This window comes from Poecilia latipinna, unplaced genomic scaffold, assembly GCF_001443285.1.
Source record: "Poecilia latipinna isolate Pla-1442-1.1 unplaced genomic scaffold, P_latipinna-1.0 Scaffold2851, whole genome shotgun sequence".
Taxonomy (NCBI): Eukaryota; Metazoa; Chordata; class Actinopteri; order Cyprinodontiformes; family Poeciliidae; genus Poecilia; species Poecilia latipinna.
The window spans coordinates 16,661-29,962 of record NW_015115467.1 but is presented as its reverse complement, the minus strand read 5'-3'; the positions used below and the strand labels follow the sequence as shown (position 1 = coordinate 29,962).

The 13,302-nt window shown below is 37.0% G+C and overlaps 2 protein-coding genes across 3 annotated transcripts in view; one reads left to right on the top strand and one right to left on the bottom strand.

Annotated features, from left to right (window-relative positions):
- Positions 1-1,090: 1,090 nt before the first annotated feature.
- c1galt1a (core 1 synthase, glycoprotein-N-acetylgalactosamine 3-beta-galactosyltransferase 1a) lies at positions 1,091-9,243 on the bottom strand. Of its 2 annotated transcripts, XM_015021761.1 has the most exons (4): positions 9,148-9,240; positions 8,828-8,979; positions 5,077-5,747; positions 1,091-2,804 (listed from the first exon to the last, which is right to left on the bottom strand). In XM_015021761.1, exons 2-4 carry the CDS (start codon positions 8,976-8,978, stop codon positions 2,637-2,639), a joined length of 990 nt encoding a protein of 329 aa, XP_014877247.1. In that variant the 5' UTR covers position 8,979; positions 9,148-9,240; the 3' UTR covers positions 1,091-2,636. The 2 variants fall into 2 exon arrangements, with proteins under 2 accessions (XP_014877247.1, XP_014877246.1); XM_015021760.1 differs by having other exon boundaries at positions 8,828-9,243.
- Positions 9,244-12,255: 3,012 nt separating this feature from the next.
- Positions 12,256-13,302, top strand: part of sdhaf3 (succinate dehydrogenase complex assembly factor 3) — a 14,026-nt gene continuing 12,979 nt past the window's right edge. Inside the window, exon 1 of the mRNA XM_015021763.1 lies at positions 12,256-12,563. Coding sequence (XP_014877249.1) covers positions 12,387-12,563 — 177 coding nt within the window. The 5' untranslated portion in view covers positions 12,256-12,386. The remainder of the gene's footprint in view (positions 12,564-13,302) is intronic.

The following is a 13,302-nucleotide window of genomic DNA, read 5'->3' as shown; positions in this document are numbered from 1 at the left end:
GACTCTCCACAGATGGGTGTGAAAGTTGGAACTTCTGCATTTTGTTTCCCACACAGACAAAAGGCCATTCAAAGGATCCTAGCAAGCAATCTGCTGTAACTACAGGTAACATAAAGGTCAACAAGCCAGAATAAGTTACTGATTTTAAAACTACAATTAGGCCATTTGAATCAAGACATGTTAAGTTTTAAAACTAGCTTATTTTAAATTTATTTTCTTAACACTACACAATAGACAGATGATGAGGTCACCATCTCCGTAAAATGAAATTACTAAATAAATGACAAGTTTATGTCAATTTATTAAACTAATTAATAAAAACTGCAAAACAGAATCGAGATTCTTTTACTTGCTCTTTAAACATGATTTTCAATATATACAAATTTTTCATGCGTATAAAATATTTTATATTTAGGGAATTACAGTATGGGAAATATTTTTGGTCTAGCTGGTTTATTGTAAAAGTGATTATGTATGAGTACTAGTATTTTTACAAAATGTTTACATAAAGTTTTATCCATTCTTATACTTCAGTTTGTCGTCAGTTGGCAGCAGCTTTATGGTGAATGATGCATGAAAAACTCCTCATTGTAAAATGTCTTTTACTGTTTATCCTTGTGTATGTGTCTGAAGGAATAGCTTACAGATGAGTAAAATAAACTTTTTTTATATAGTGATAATATTGTCTAGACTTTGTCCTTTTTCAATCCAACAACCTTTACTAATCACGGGTGCTCTTTTATGCTTCGTATCAGGAAATAGACCTTGTATTCCAGACTTTAATAACGTGTCCATGGCAGTATTATACAGCTTGATCTTTGAACACGTCATATAATACGTCGTGTTCATATTTCACAGTCAGGACTGTGAAATATTGGAGCACTTTCCAAAACAGAAGGCATCGTGGGCAAACAACCTGATGCAGAAATATTGAAGCAATATCTAAAGACCTCAGAAATCTAGATAAAACCATGCCCCAAACAAAGTTTGAAAAGGGATAAAAACCCTAAAAAAAAGCATCAAACTAAGTACTAAAGGGATTAAGAAGGAAGTCTGAATACAGATATTCACACAAAAACAACAGAGTTCAGAATTTTGTCATCCTAATGCATCATTTTGAGTTTATTGCAAATTTTCCACAAATATGGTCACAAAAGGATTATCTCAGTTCAAGAGAAAAAGTGGCTGGAGTTGAAAAGTTAGGCATGAGCATGGAAGCCAACAAACCTGACCCGATGCCACCGGTTCTGCCAGTAGGAATGGGCCAAAATCCCAGCAAACCATTGTGAGAAGCTCATTGATGAAATGTTTGACTGATGTCATACAGTTTTAAGGAAACTATAAGAATAACTTAGGGAATTCAATATCAGAAACGAAAACCTAAAGAAGTACAGAAAGTTGAAAATGAAATCTATAAATAAAAACAATCTGTCTCCCACCTTGGATTTTAGCAAACTTTGGTCATTTTAACTGGCCTAAAACAGAAAAATGTTAGTCTACTTTATTGTCAGACAGTAGGAAATGAAATCTATTCATTTCTTATGTGCTATGTTCAGACATTTCCAGTACAAACATCCAGCACGTTTGTACAGTAAATTTCTGGTTTCAGTGAGTCAACAGGAAAACTGGAATCATTTCATGGGAATTTGATACAACAGAAAGAATAACTGTATAATGACTGAAGTTCAGTTCCATAAATGGTCTCATTGTTATTGAATTAATAATATAATCTCGTTGTTTACCCTCTCAGGGTTTCAGAAGTCAAACTGCATACCAAACAGAAACACATGCATTAGGTTATTTATCTGTTTTCAAAGCTGTGCTCCTATATTTTTTTTATGTTGTTTTACTTTATGGCAGATGAAAATGGAGACAATTTACATAAGACAGGGAACCGATAAGAGTAAAAGTAAAAAACAATGCACCTCCGTTAAGAGAAGTCACAATAGGTTTGCACTGCCCTTCATAGTTCTGATCTTTCTGTTGTAGTTGAGAAGTTTAATTTTCCCATTATGTGTTAAATTTTCTGTATCCTTGGATCTGTATTTGGTAGGTCGGACTTCAGGTGACAGTGATCGTCTCCCTGGATATTAGAAGAATATATAGCAGAGTTCTTTGATCATAAGTGAAGCATAAAGATACCAGGATCAAAAGGGATGTTTGCTTTAGAATTACGTCCAGGATGTTTTTGTTGTTACGGCTTTTAGACAAACACAATGAGACTCGACAGTTAAGGACTGAGAGTCCAGGTGGCATGATCTGCTTCCCTGCCTTTTCTGGAAGCTAGGAAACATTGCTGTAGTTTACCAGAAGGGTGTGTTGGAAGTCTAATTATTCCTCCACTAATGTTTGACTAAATGACGTTAAGTGTTATCTCAGGCTCAGAAAAATGTCCAGATGGTAGCCACACCTGGGCAAAAACCTCTTTGCTCTCGTTCTCGCCTTCTTTCTTCTTATCTATCCTTTGCTGTCTTCTCTGTCCTCCCTATCTCTTCTTCTGTGTCATTCCAGTGACTTCACATGAAGAGGGATCTGGACCCTTTTCATAATGATCCACATCCCCAAGCACAAGCCCTTTCCTCCTCACTCATCCACTTCACCCCACTTCTTGATCTTTTCCCATTCCACTCATCTTCTCATCCTCCTTTGTTAGTTTTGTTGTTCTCTTCCACAATTTCTTCAGGCCTGAATCTATGTAAGTATCCATAGGGTCGCAGATGGTAGGTAAAATACTCCAGCACATACTGCTGAACAGGGTAAATGTAGTGAAAAGAAACAATAAAATCTGAGCAGCAGTTTGGACCCTGTAGAGATGAGGAAACAGAAAAAGGGAAAGGAAACATTTAGTAGCTTCCTGAAAAACAGCCGTTTCATAATGTTTCATGTAGTTTTGACTCAAAACATGCAGTGTGAGGTTTTGGATATAGAAAACAGAAAACATCATGCAGAGAACGAATGACCTCTGGGAGCAGAGGCTTGTTTTGGATTATTATTACTATTTTAATTTTGTTAAGGTTCAGCTTATAAAATCATTAATACTGTGTTTAATATATTCAGTACTTTAGAGATTTCTACGTCCAATGGGAAAAATGACTTTAAAATGTTAATTTCATTTCATTCAACCGTAGCATGAACACAAAGTTCACACGTCTTTAACAACCCAAGTAATCTGCACATACAGAGGAATCAACATAACTGAGCCTATGAATGAAGTTGTACATCAGAAGAGCACAAGCAATAAGTACTGACATTTTGAAGAAAAGGCACTGCCAAAAAGCTTTAAATGTAAATATAACTAAAATCAGTCGTACTTTCTTCAGTGCAACTTGTGAGCTGGTTTAGTCCTAACTAAAGCATTTCCAAGTGTGAAGAAGAATCTCATCATAAGACAATGTTGTTTGAGAAAGGGATAAAGCCTCCAACATACACTCTGTCATGGGCCAAACAGGATTAATGTTTATTCATAAAATTAAAACGTCCCTCCTTAACCCTTAGGAGTCAGGGGTCTAAATAGCTGTTTTGGTCTAATTTTGAATTTACCCTTATATTTTCACCATAAAAAACTATTTACCTTGCCTTATTTGGTAACATTATTTTCAGCACAACCTAAGCTTCATGATTTTACAGTGTTTGTTTCATTTTGACAAAATGCATTATCACATTGGACCAAAAAAAAAAAAAAACACACAAAATCAAAATCCGAGTAGAATTTTTTTTTTATATTTTTACTATGAAATTTACAAAAATATTGAATGAACCATTTTTCCAGCCTAAAATGAAATTTTCTTTTGTAAATTTTAAGAACTTGTGTACAAACTTAGCCAAAAACTAATTAGTATACATATTTTTACATCACACTGTGGACAATTTCCCAGGCGTATTTTTACAACAATTTATAAATGTGTCACAATATCTCCATCACAAATTCTCTCCAACACCACAAGACTCACGTTTTTTTTACAACTATTTACAAAATGTTTGACGATGTTTCCATCACAAATTCATTTCCTCCCCTGTTAACCCCTGTTAAGCATATATCTGGATTTGAAAGGCCAAAGCAACGTGCTTTATCAGTACACAGTCCGTAAAATGGGCATTGAACACACTGATATTTTTTTTCACATTTACATTTAAATTAATTTTCACACCAGAAGATGGCAATAACCCAAGTCATGACATCAAGCAGAGTTCAAACGTAAATGATGTTACACAGAGAATAAGTATCCAAAACATAAAGAAGTAGATGTGCAAAAAAGACAGAGGAAACCAAGAAACAGCTGAAATTTGTCAGGATTTAGAAAGCTTTCCATCAGCTACTTGGAGATCAATATCTGTTACTTTAATATCGACTGATCGGCTATAAAGTGGTAAGCGATAACTTTTGCACAGATTGGTTCTGTTGATAAAAGGAAAGAGTCTTACAGTTTTACAGCATCCCAACAGAAACAGTAATAGATGCATTTCTAAACTTCTGAATCTTCCAGTCAGTGCCATTAGATAGATAATATGGAAATATTTATAATTTCATCATAAACCAGCCACAGCCAGGCGACCTCATAAGATTTCTGAGACAGGACTTCAAAACATCAAGTGAAGAGCTATTTAGTTTTCTTTGACATTGTTTTTACATTGCATAGCAGGTTTAGTTTGATAATAAAATGTCTGGTCAGAGACTGAAATAAAACAGGTTTGGAGCTGGGAGTATAGAAGTTGCTTCAGAAGCTGGTTTGTGTGAAGAATTTGCTAAAATCCCAGCTGAGCATGAACGTCTCTCATTTCTCAGCAAACGGGACCAACTGCGACTTTCTATAAAGCATTTAATCAACTTTTGAAATGTGATTGTATTCAATGCTTATCACTGTAGCATTGCACTTTATTGCACATGCATTCACAAATGGACTAATTTGTGTTGATTAGTTTGTATGTGTGATTACCTGGGTTGTTATGTCAGATTTGCCATTAGAAATATATTTAGTGTGTTACTTCCCCTGTTGAAACCAGTTTAGCATTATATTTCCATGATACTGTTACAAAAAATATAGACTTTCCTATGAACCAGTGGTTTGTGTTCCTTACCTCATTTGGAACATAGTAGTCGTAGATCATATACCACGGCCGAGGTCTTGGTAGTTGTCGTATGATGTAATGGTCTAGAGGAAAAGCGTGGAATGTTTGCCTGCCCTTCACGTCCCTGGTGTCCACTGGCTCCACCTTCATCGTCTCCATACATTTCCCCAGAGCCATGTCTTCTATTGTGGAGAAATGAGTACACTGTCCTGTTTGAAACCCTTTGACAAATCTCTTCAGTGCTTCTTTGCTCAGGACGTAACCTGCTCCTCCACTCATGTATCCTTGGCTGATGAAAGGCTTAAACCTTCGACCAAGGTACAAAGGTTTTTCTGGGTCAAGCTTGGATAAGATGTACTGCAGGTTCTCTATGACCACAAACGTATCATCATCTGCTTTCAGGAACCAGTTGGCTTTGTCCTGATGGTGCTGGTGGATGTACTGGAGTGCTCTGATGGTCTTCCAATACAGGTTTTCCCTCCCTTCACTCACGTTCAGCTCCACAGTTGGGAAGTCTGTCTTCACTGAACTCATGTACAGAATGTGGTGGCAATGCTTGCCCCATGTTTGCTTGACATGTTTGGTCCGTGATTCCAGGTTCCTGGGTCCCGTCATAATCCAACACAAGATCCGTGTGGAGTTAGGGGGATTCACTGCAGAGTTGTTCTTCTGACTGGCCTCTAAAAATTCAAAATAATAGAAATGTTTTGTGTAGGATGAAGTGGAACAGTGGTGAGTCACATCCATAAAGCCATCGATCAACAAAATGTCACATTTTTTCAAAGATTTATTTAAGCAAAAAAATGAACTGAGATTTCAATCAAAATACAAGTTCAAACTTTTGTATTATGTTTACAGCTTATTTTGCTCAACTTGAGGATTCACATCAAAGCCACTTGTCTTTATGAGGACCTTAAAGTGGAAGTTTTATTAAAACAATCTTATTTGCTGAAGTAGTGGCTGAAGTTGTTTAGCCTGTTAGGAAATGAACAGGCTAAAAAAGCTAAACATAACTAAACTAAAGTAAAAATGACTAGACACAAGAAATTAATATAAACCGCTGTCACTACACTATAAAGAAAAACAAGAACAAGGAACAAGACTGATCTAACAAAATAAGAAACTAACACAGAATAATAATGAAACTAAATTCAAATCAAACTACAAAACAACCTGAGATCCTGACACTATAACTGTTTTTCACCTGGAACAGCCGTCCTACTGCTCTACTACCGTAATGTACAAGATATGAGGCTATCTTCAGGAAGAGTTAACATCAGCTGGCTTGAATGTGTAAATGTGACTGGCCTGAGACTGCACTGCAGCAGCTGTACTGACTGCAACATGATGGTGACCAGGTCCGGAGCATTGGTGGGTGCTGCACTGACTAACTGCATCTGGTAGCTGTAGCAACTAAAATAAGATTGGGCTTTCTTCAAGATGAAAGAAAACACAATTTATTGTTGTATTTATTTCTATCTTTCACTTATTCAGGTTTGTGTTGCAGGATTGGGATGAGACGTTAACGGATGGGTTTACTCTGAACAATGAAATTAAGTTTCAGTCAGTCATTCTTATTTGCTTTCCAACTTTGCTTGCTTGTAATGCTTTTCACACATGTCAATAGCTATTATTTTTTATGATAGATAAAATTATATTATACGCTATATATTCATTCATTTATTTATTTAACAAATAAAGACAATATAAGAAGGTATTTATACTTTATGAAAACGTAAAACCAGCTTTGAGGAATCCCAAGGTGTTTCCTGACCAGCCTCCCTCTGTGTGTGTTTCAGCATGACTTAATTTCACTAAAGTTCCACGTTCACAGATGACTCCAAAGACTCACCAAACAGAAACTCACACCCTTATTGAAAAATGGAACAAAATCTGAAAACTTTTAAATATACATAACTAACCAGATTAACCAGTTATAAGCTCTCTTTTGTTTGGATTGCACATTTCCTCATTCAAAGCCTCTCCCAGTCTTAAGCTCTCTTTTGTCTGCACGTCTTCTGTGTCATGTCTGTTGACAGTCAGTGCAGATGAGTGGGTTTAATGCAAACTACAGTATATGACCAGCCTTTGTTAACACCCCTGGGCTGTTCATCAGGTTTGGGGACGAGTCTCAGTCTTGATCTCAGAAGAACCGGTTCATCCCCGCTCGCCAGCGTGCCTCACCTCCAGAGAGGGCACTGCATCAAGCAGAGAAGAACATTGTTCCCATTACTATTACACATCATAAGGGATGTGTTGGGCTGCACTGTGTCTGATCCCTCACTGAGGACCAGTTTGCCATGGGTGACCCTACCATGAGGGGTGGAGTATTTTCAGTCTCATCTATTCAGTAGGTTTAAATAAATATCCAGCATGAGTCAAATTACTGTTTTTTCACATTTTCTCTAGTTATTGACATCTGCCTTCATTGTACAGTTTGTACATAATCCTGCTGAATCTTTCACACCTTTTTGTATGATGAGCTCAGTCTGATTCTTCTTAACCTGTCTTCTACGACCCAACCAAAAAGTTGAAAAAGTGGAAAACTCAGAAAGATCAAACTAGGAGAGTTGAATTTTATTTTACATTCATCAGAGTCAATAGAAGTGAAGCTGGATGTGAACTTAAGAGGGCAGAATACTGAAGATGAATCAGAAGGAGCTTCAGGAATCACTATACTTGCTCAACAGTTAGTTAAAAATGAAACAACAATTAATTGATTTCAATGTATGAATTCATATTATTGTATGCCTGCAAAAATGACACTGTGTTAATCACAGTGTCATTGGGTAAAATTGTATTTGTACTGAAAATTGCGACATGTCAGCTCACCACAGTGTGAGTGAACAAGCTGATTTGTTTTCCATCATCAAACAGCCACAGGGATCAGAAACATAAAGATTTAGATTCTATTTTAATGTGTATAACTTAAGAGTCACCTGTTTTATAAATATGTTCATCTAGTTCACACTTGCTAAATCAAGTCTGTGAGAAACATGAAATTAAATACATTTGAAATGAACATATTACATCCAAAACATTACAATTCTCTCCTCATTATTTCTGTATGAGGAGCTCAATGAGGGTGGATTCACTGAACATGGAGAATGTTACAAGAACTGGAATCCTTACCCATTCTGATATGGATTTAAAAACTCATTATTGAAATGTAACTTATAGACAGCAGATTTAGATTATTTTAAATAAATATATACTCTACCATCTCAATGCTCCCTAATCAAAATCACAAGAATAAATGATGTGACTTTGAAGCACATTCATTCATGAATATGAATGTTGTCAGAAGCATTTGTTTGCTTGAGTTTGTCAGAGTGCTTACCTACCCAACCTGCACAGCAGGTTGTTTATCTTTTTATAGCATCTAGTTTTCTTGTCAAAAATTACCCACTGGAATGACTACGGGTAAATGTTATTATGGATAGTTAAAATAGCCATAATAACATCAATTTATTTTTAAACGTGTTGTTCCTTTGTAGAAGTGATGATGACAATAAGGTTTAAATTTTATTTGAGCCAATATAATTTTAATATTATATTGTCAGACTGCACCTTCTACACTTGTTTCCACTAAACAGAAAAACAGCTATAGTGACAAGCATATGAAATCCTTAAAAGACGGATCATTTCTACTTTCACAGAAAAACCACAAACCGTTAAAGCTAATGCATACATTCTGATAATTACTCTGGTCACTTTAAGCTCACATTTTATAACCTAGAGTTACCAAATAAGAACGTACCTGTGTGTACTTTGTAGGCACGAAGTCGATTCTTTTCATACGTCACTGAGTCTGAGACCAGCTCTACTGAAAACATGGAGGTCAGCAGCAAGCGAAGAGACAAATATCCAAAAATCAACCCGATGGTGAACGTCACACTTGTAGGCCTCATTCTTCAAAAATAAATAAATAAATAAATAAATGAAATGAATAAAGACCTGTGAAAAAGATATGTATTCATAAAGGAGTCACTTAAAATATTAAGTTTTCAATTATCTAAAAACAATAATAACTACATCTGAAGACAAATAAATAAATAAATGAATAAATAAAGGTTTTACATTAATGAACGGATGAAATCTAGTTCTACCAGTGATGAGCTGACAGTGTTCAGACTGACTGAACAGCAGCAGGTGCTAAACTTACTTTTATTCAAAAGGCGGAGCAAAAACCAACATTGACCTGGTGTAACTGTACCTGATCAATCAGAGGGAACAAATAAAGAGAGAGGGGAGGAGTTTGGAGGCTTGTTTGCCTTCTGAGCAGGTTCTGCTGCATCAGAGTTCTGAAGAAAACAGGTTGAGCAGCTGTTGTGCCATAAACACTCGTTCATCAGATAACAATTGTTAAAAGTCAGACATGGCTTCATAGCAGGGAAGAGTCTTAGCAGGTTCATGAGAAATGGTCACCTTCCTTTCTTACCTTTCTCTCTCTTTCAAGCTCACATCATCAGCGCACCATGAAATAACTTAGAAAAAGCTCAGATATCAAGGGCACATCTAATACATAATAAACATTCAGAATCATACAAATGGGTTTATTGCTACATATTGTGTTTATAACAATACTCAATGAAAAAGCATTTATGTCAAACAAAAACAAATTAAATATGTGTCATGCAACATGTATGATTGCGTGTTTAAGTTGTCTGAGTAATATTTCCCTTGAATCCTGCCTTTTATTATGTACTGATTAAGATCGCTGTACTAACATGTGAACAGCAGATGGCAGTGCTGCACCTGGAGTGGCTGAAAGGAGTTCAGCTGGAATGTTTCCAGGTCCCTCATTCACCTCCAGGGTGATAAACTGATCAGGTCATTTAAGATTTAATTCATGCTTTAATAGCACATGGAATGTATTAATTTTTGCTTTCATTTTTCCTCTGTGGTGCCATCAGACATTTTTATGGTGTTGTTGGTTAGAGAAGCAGCAGCTTATCTACCAGTACATTTAAAAAATAATATTGCATAAAAGTTCAATATTTCTTGCCAGTGATTTCAGAAAGTGAAACAGTTATTTAATAGATATTAATTACACATAGAATAAAATATTTCAAGCTTTTATTCATTTTTGCAGTTTTAATAATTACAGCTTACAGTATAGAAAATCCAAATTCAGCGACTCAGCAAATTAGAAAATTATATTAGACAAATTAAAAACATGTTTTAAGCAAAAACGTCAGGATTTTGAAAACTCTGTACATCTCTACAGACTCAATACTTGGCAGTTCTCCTCTGGTGTTACTGCATCAATGCAGTGTGGCATGGAGGACAGTCTGTGGTTCTGATAAGGTTCTGGAAACCCATATTTCTCTGACAGCTGCCTTCAGGTCATGTACCTTGGTGGGTCTGATGTCTCTCATTTTCCTCTTGGCAACAGCCTAGAGATTTTCTAAGGGGTTAAAGGTCAGGGGAGTCTGCTGGCCATTCATGAACAGGAACTGTTGTTGTTGGTACCTTTGGCAGTGTGGAAAATCAGATCAGAATGTCCATCCAGCTTGTTAACAGAGGGAAGCAGGAGGAGCTCTAGAGTTTCCTGCTAGAAACTCTGTGCATTGACTGTAAACTTCAGAAAACCCAGTGGACCAGAACCAGCACTAACACTGGAGACTTCAATGGACTTCAATCAATGTATCAATGTGAAATCTGTGCTTCTACACTCTACTTCCAAACACAGGAAGCTTGATTTCCAAATGAAATCCAGAATTTACTTTAATCAGACAACATAAATCTGGAAGGCTGAACAGCAGGCCAGATTCTTTTCTTCTTAGCCCAGGTGACTCTGGTTCAGGAGTGACTTGAGACATTTGCAGCCCATATCTAGTGTTTGTGTGTGTGGTGGCTCTTCTGGAGTGGATTTCACTTGACAGTCTTCTCAAGGCTGCAGTTCTACCTGTTACTGGTGCACCTTTTCCTTCCACTCAATTTTCTGGTAATACGCTTGGAAACAGAACTCCGAGCAAGCGGCTTCTTCAGCAATGACTTTTGGTGTCATTAACTGGTCTGTCTTCTGGTTGTCTGTGCAGTTAGTAGTTCTCCTCATGATTGTGTAGCTCAGTGATCCAGAGTGAGAAGCTATCTAAAGGTTCAGGAAAGCTTTACAGGTGTTTGGAGTTAACTGACAGAGTAGTGTGTGTTATGACTGGCTCAGCATCACAAAAAAATGAGAAACAATGTCTTGAGTTACAGTACATAAATAAAACATTCATGAAAGTTAAAATATGAAGTTACAAAAACTACAATGAAATGTGAGTGTCAGTATCAGTGAAGTAACTCAAACACTGTGGGACAATAAAGGATATTTCTATTCCATGATATTCTTAATAAAGACTATAGGAATAATTTCCAACCCACCTATAGATGGCCTTATTCCTCTTTTACTGAAGACACACAATCCAGCTGCAGCAAAACATTTCCCAGTCAAATTTAAGAAACCTATGAGCAGATTGTACAAGTCCATAAATAGTAATCCTGTTTTTCCTGTTTTATGCTTTACAAAGAACAGCAAATATATGCTGATTTGCATAGATTATTAATGATTTGTTTTCTCTCAGTTATTTTTCTCCACAGAAGCTACACCTGGTCTGGCGTTCTGTTTGGATGTGATTCTTTCCTGTAGGAGGACAAAGGTTTGACAGGTCAGAGTTGCAGAATGAATAAAACTGACATACAGTATTTATAACAGATAATATAACAGTTTTCATGCAGTGGTTTATGTAAGAAAATTAAGAAGATTAATATATCTGCAGACTGCTTTTATTTGTCATCTTAAAATACCAATAACAGGCATTGTTTAGAGATGGATTAATCACAGGGCCTCAGGTGGCAGGAATGCACCTCTTACATAAGGTCAGAGGTGCCTTATGTACCTCTTACATAAGGCACCTTATGTAAGAGGTTTAATGTCACCCTCAGAAAAGAGACAATAATATGCAGTTTTTTATGGTACCCGGCCACTCATTGGTTGGGACAGAGAATGATTAGTTGTAATGACGGAGGTGGAAGTAAAGAACTATAAATAATATGTGTTCAATTTTTAGTTTACACATATATTTGTGTTTGTTTTTTAACTTGTTTCCTCATAAATTAGATCAGGTCCCGACTTGCTTCCTCCTGTACAGTAGGTGGCAGTATGTTTTCTTTGAGTGTTTTAGTCAACTATTAAACACAAAGAAGAAGAAAAAGAAGAACTTCCGGGATAAACAATAACTTTGGTAAGTGTCCTTGTAAAGGCAGCTGTGTGTGGCTGGTATGTCAGCTTCAAGCGCTTAGAAACACCGGGTTCGGTTCGGTTTGGTTCAATGGCGGCGTCTGCTCACGTCTCCACCATCCGCTCCCTGTACAAGAGGATCCTGGTCCTGCACCGCTTCCTGCCCATCCACCTGAGGGCCCTGGGGGACCAGTACGTGAAGGAAGAGTTCAGGAGACACAAGAGCGCAGCTCCAGATGAGGTGAAGAGCTTCCTGACGGAGTGGGAGGTAAGTGGCAGCTCCACATAGCAGAGAGAGAAATGATCATGATTCAAGCTGCTAATAAATAATTAAAGAGAAAAACAATAAAAACACATGCAGAGCAATAAAAACGTTGAGAACGAGCCCTTTATGGAAATGCTGCTGTCAAACAGACAACAGTTTCTGAACATCTCAGGTTTTCAGGAATTTTGTTCCAGAACTGTAGGACCTAGAACCTGCATCCGGTGTCCAGATATCAGTATTAATATTCTCCTAGTTATTGCTGCTCTCTGTCTCTGGATCCTCCTTTCTATACTTATAGAAAGCCCGTTATGGTGGTGTGTTGGCGGCTGGGCTGGTTTGCCCCGCTGCAGTGCTCCTCAGCCCTGGCAAGTGTTGTCGTGTTTCTGTTTTAATGAGGAGGAAAAAAATAATGCACTGCACTGGTTACTGTCATAACCTGTGCAGAGACTACAGGACAGATTGGATTTGATCCATTTCCTATGCTGGGAGCAAGGGCGTAAATCTCATTTCATTATTGGGGGGGACCATAAAACAGGGAAATTTTTTAAGAGCAATTTTTTTTTTTGGTTGAGGGGTCGCCAATGTTATAGAAAACTGTGGTTTAATTTTGTGTGTGTGTGTGTGTGTGTGTGTGTTCAGGCTGCACCATCAAAACTGACTAGTAAGTAGCAATGAAATGTTCAAATGTTGCTTAGATATGAGTTTGGTTCAGTGTCAGATCTAATCTCTGCTACACCTTTAC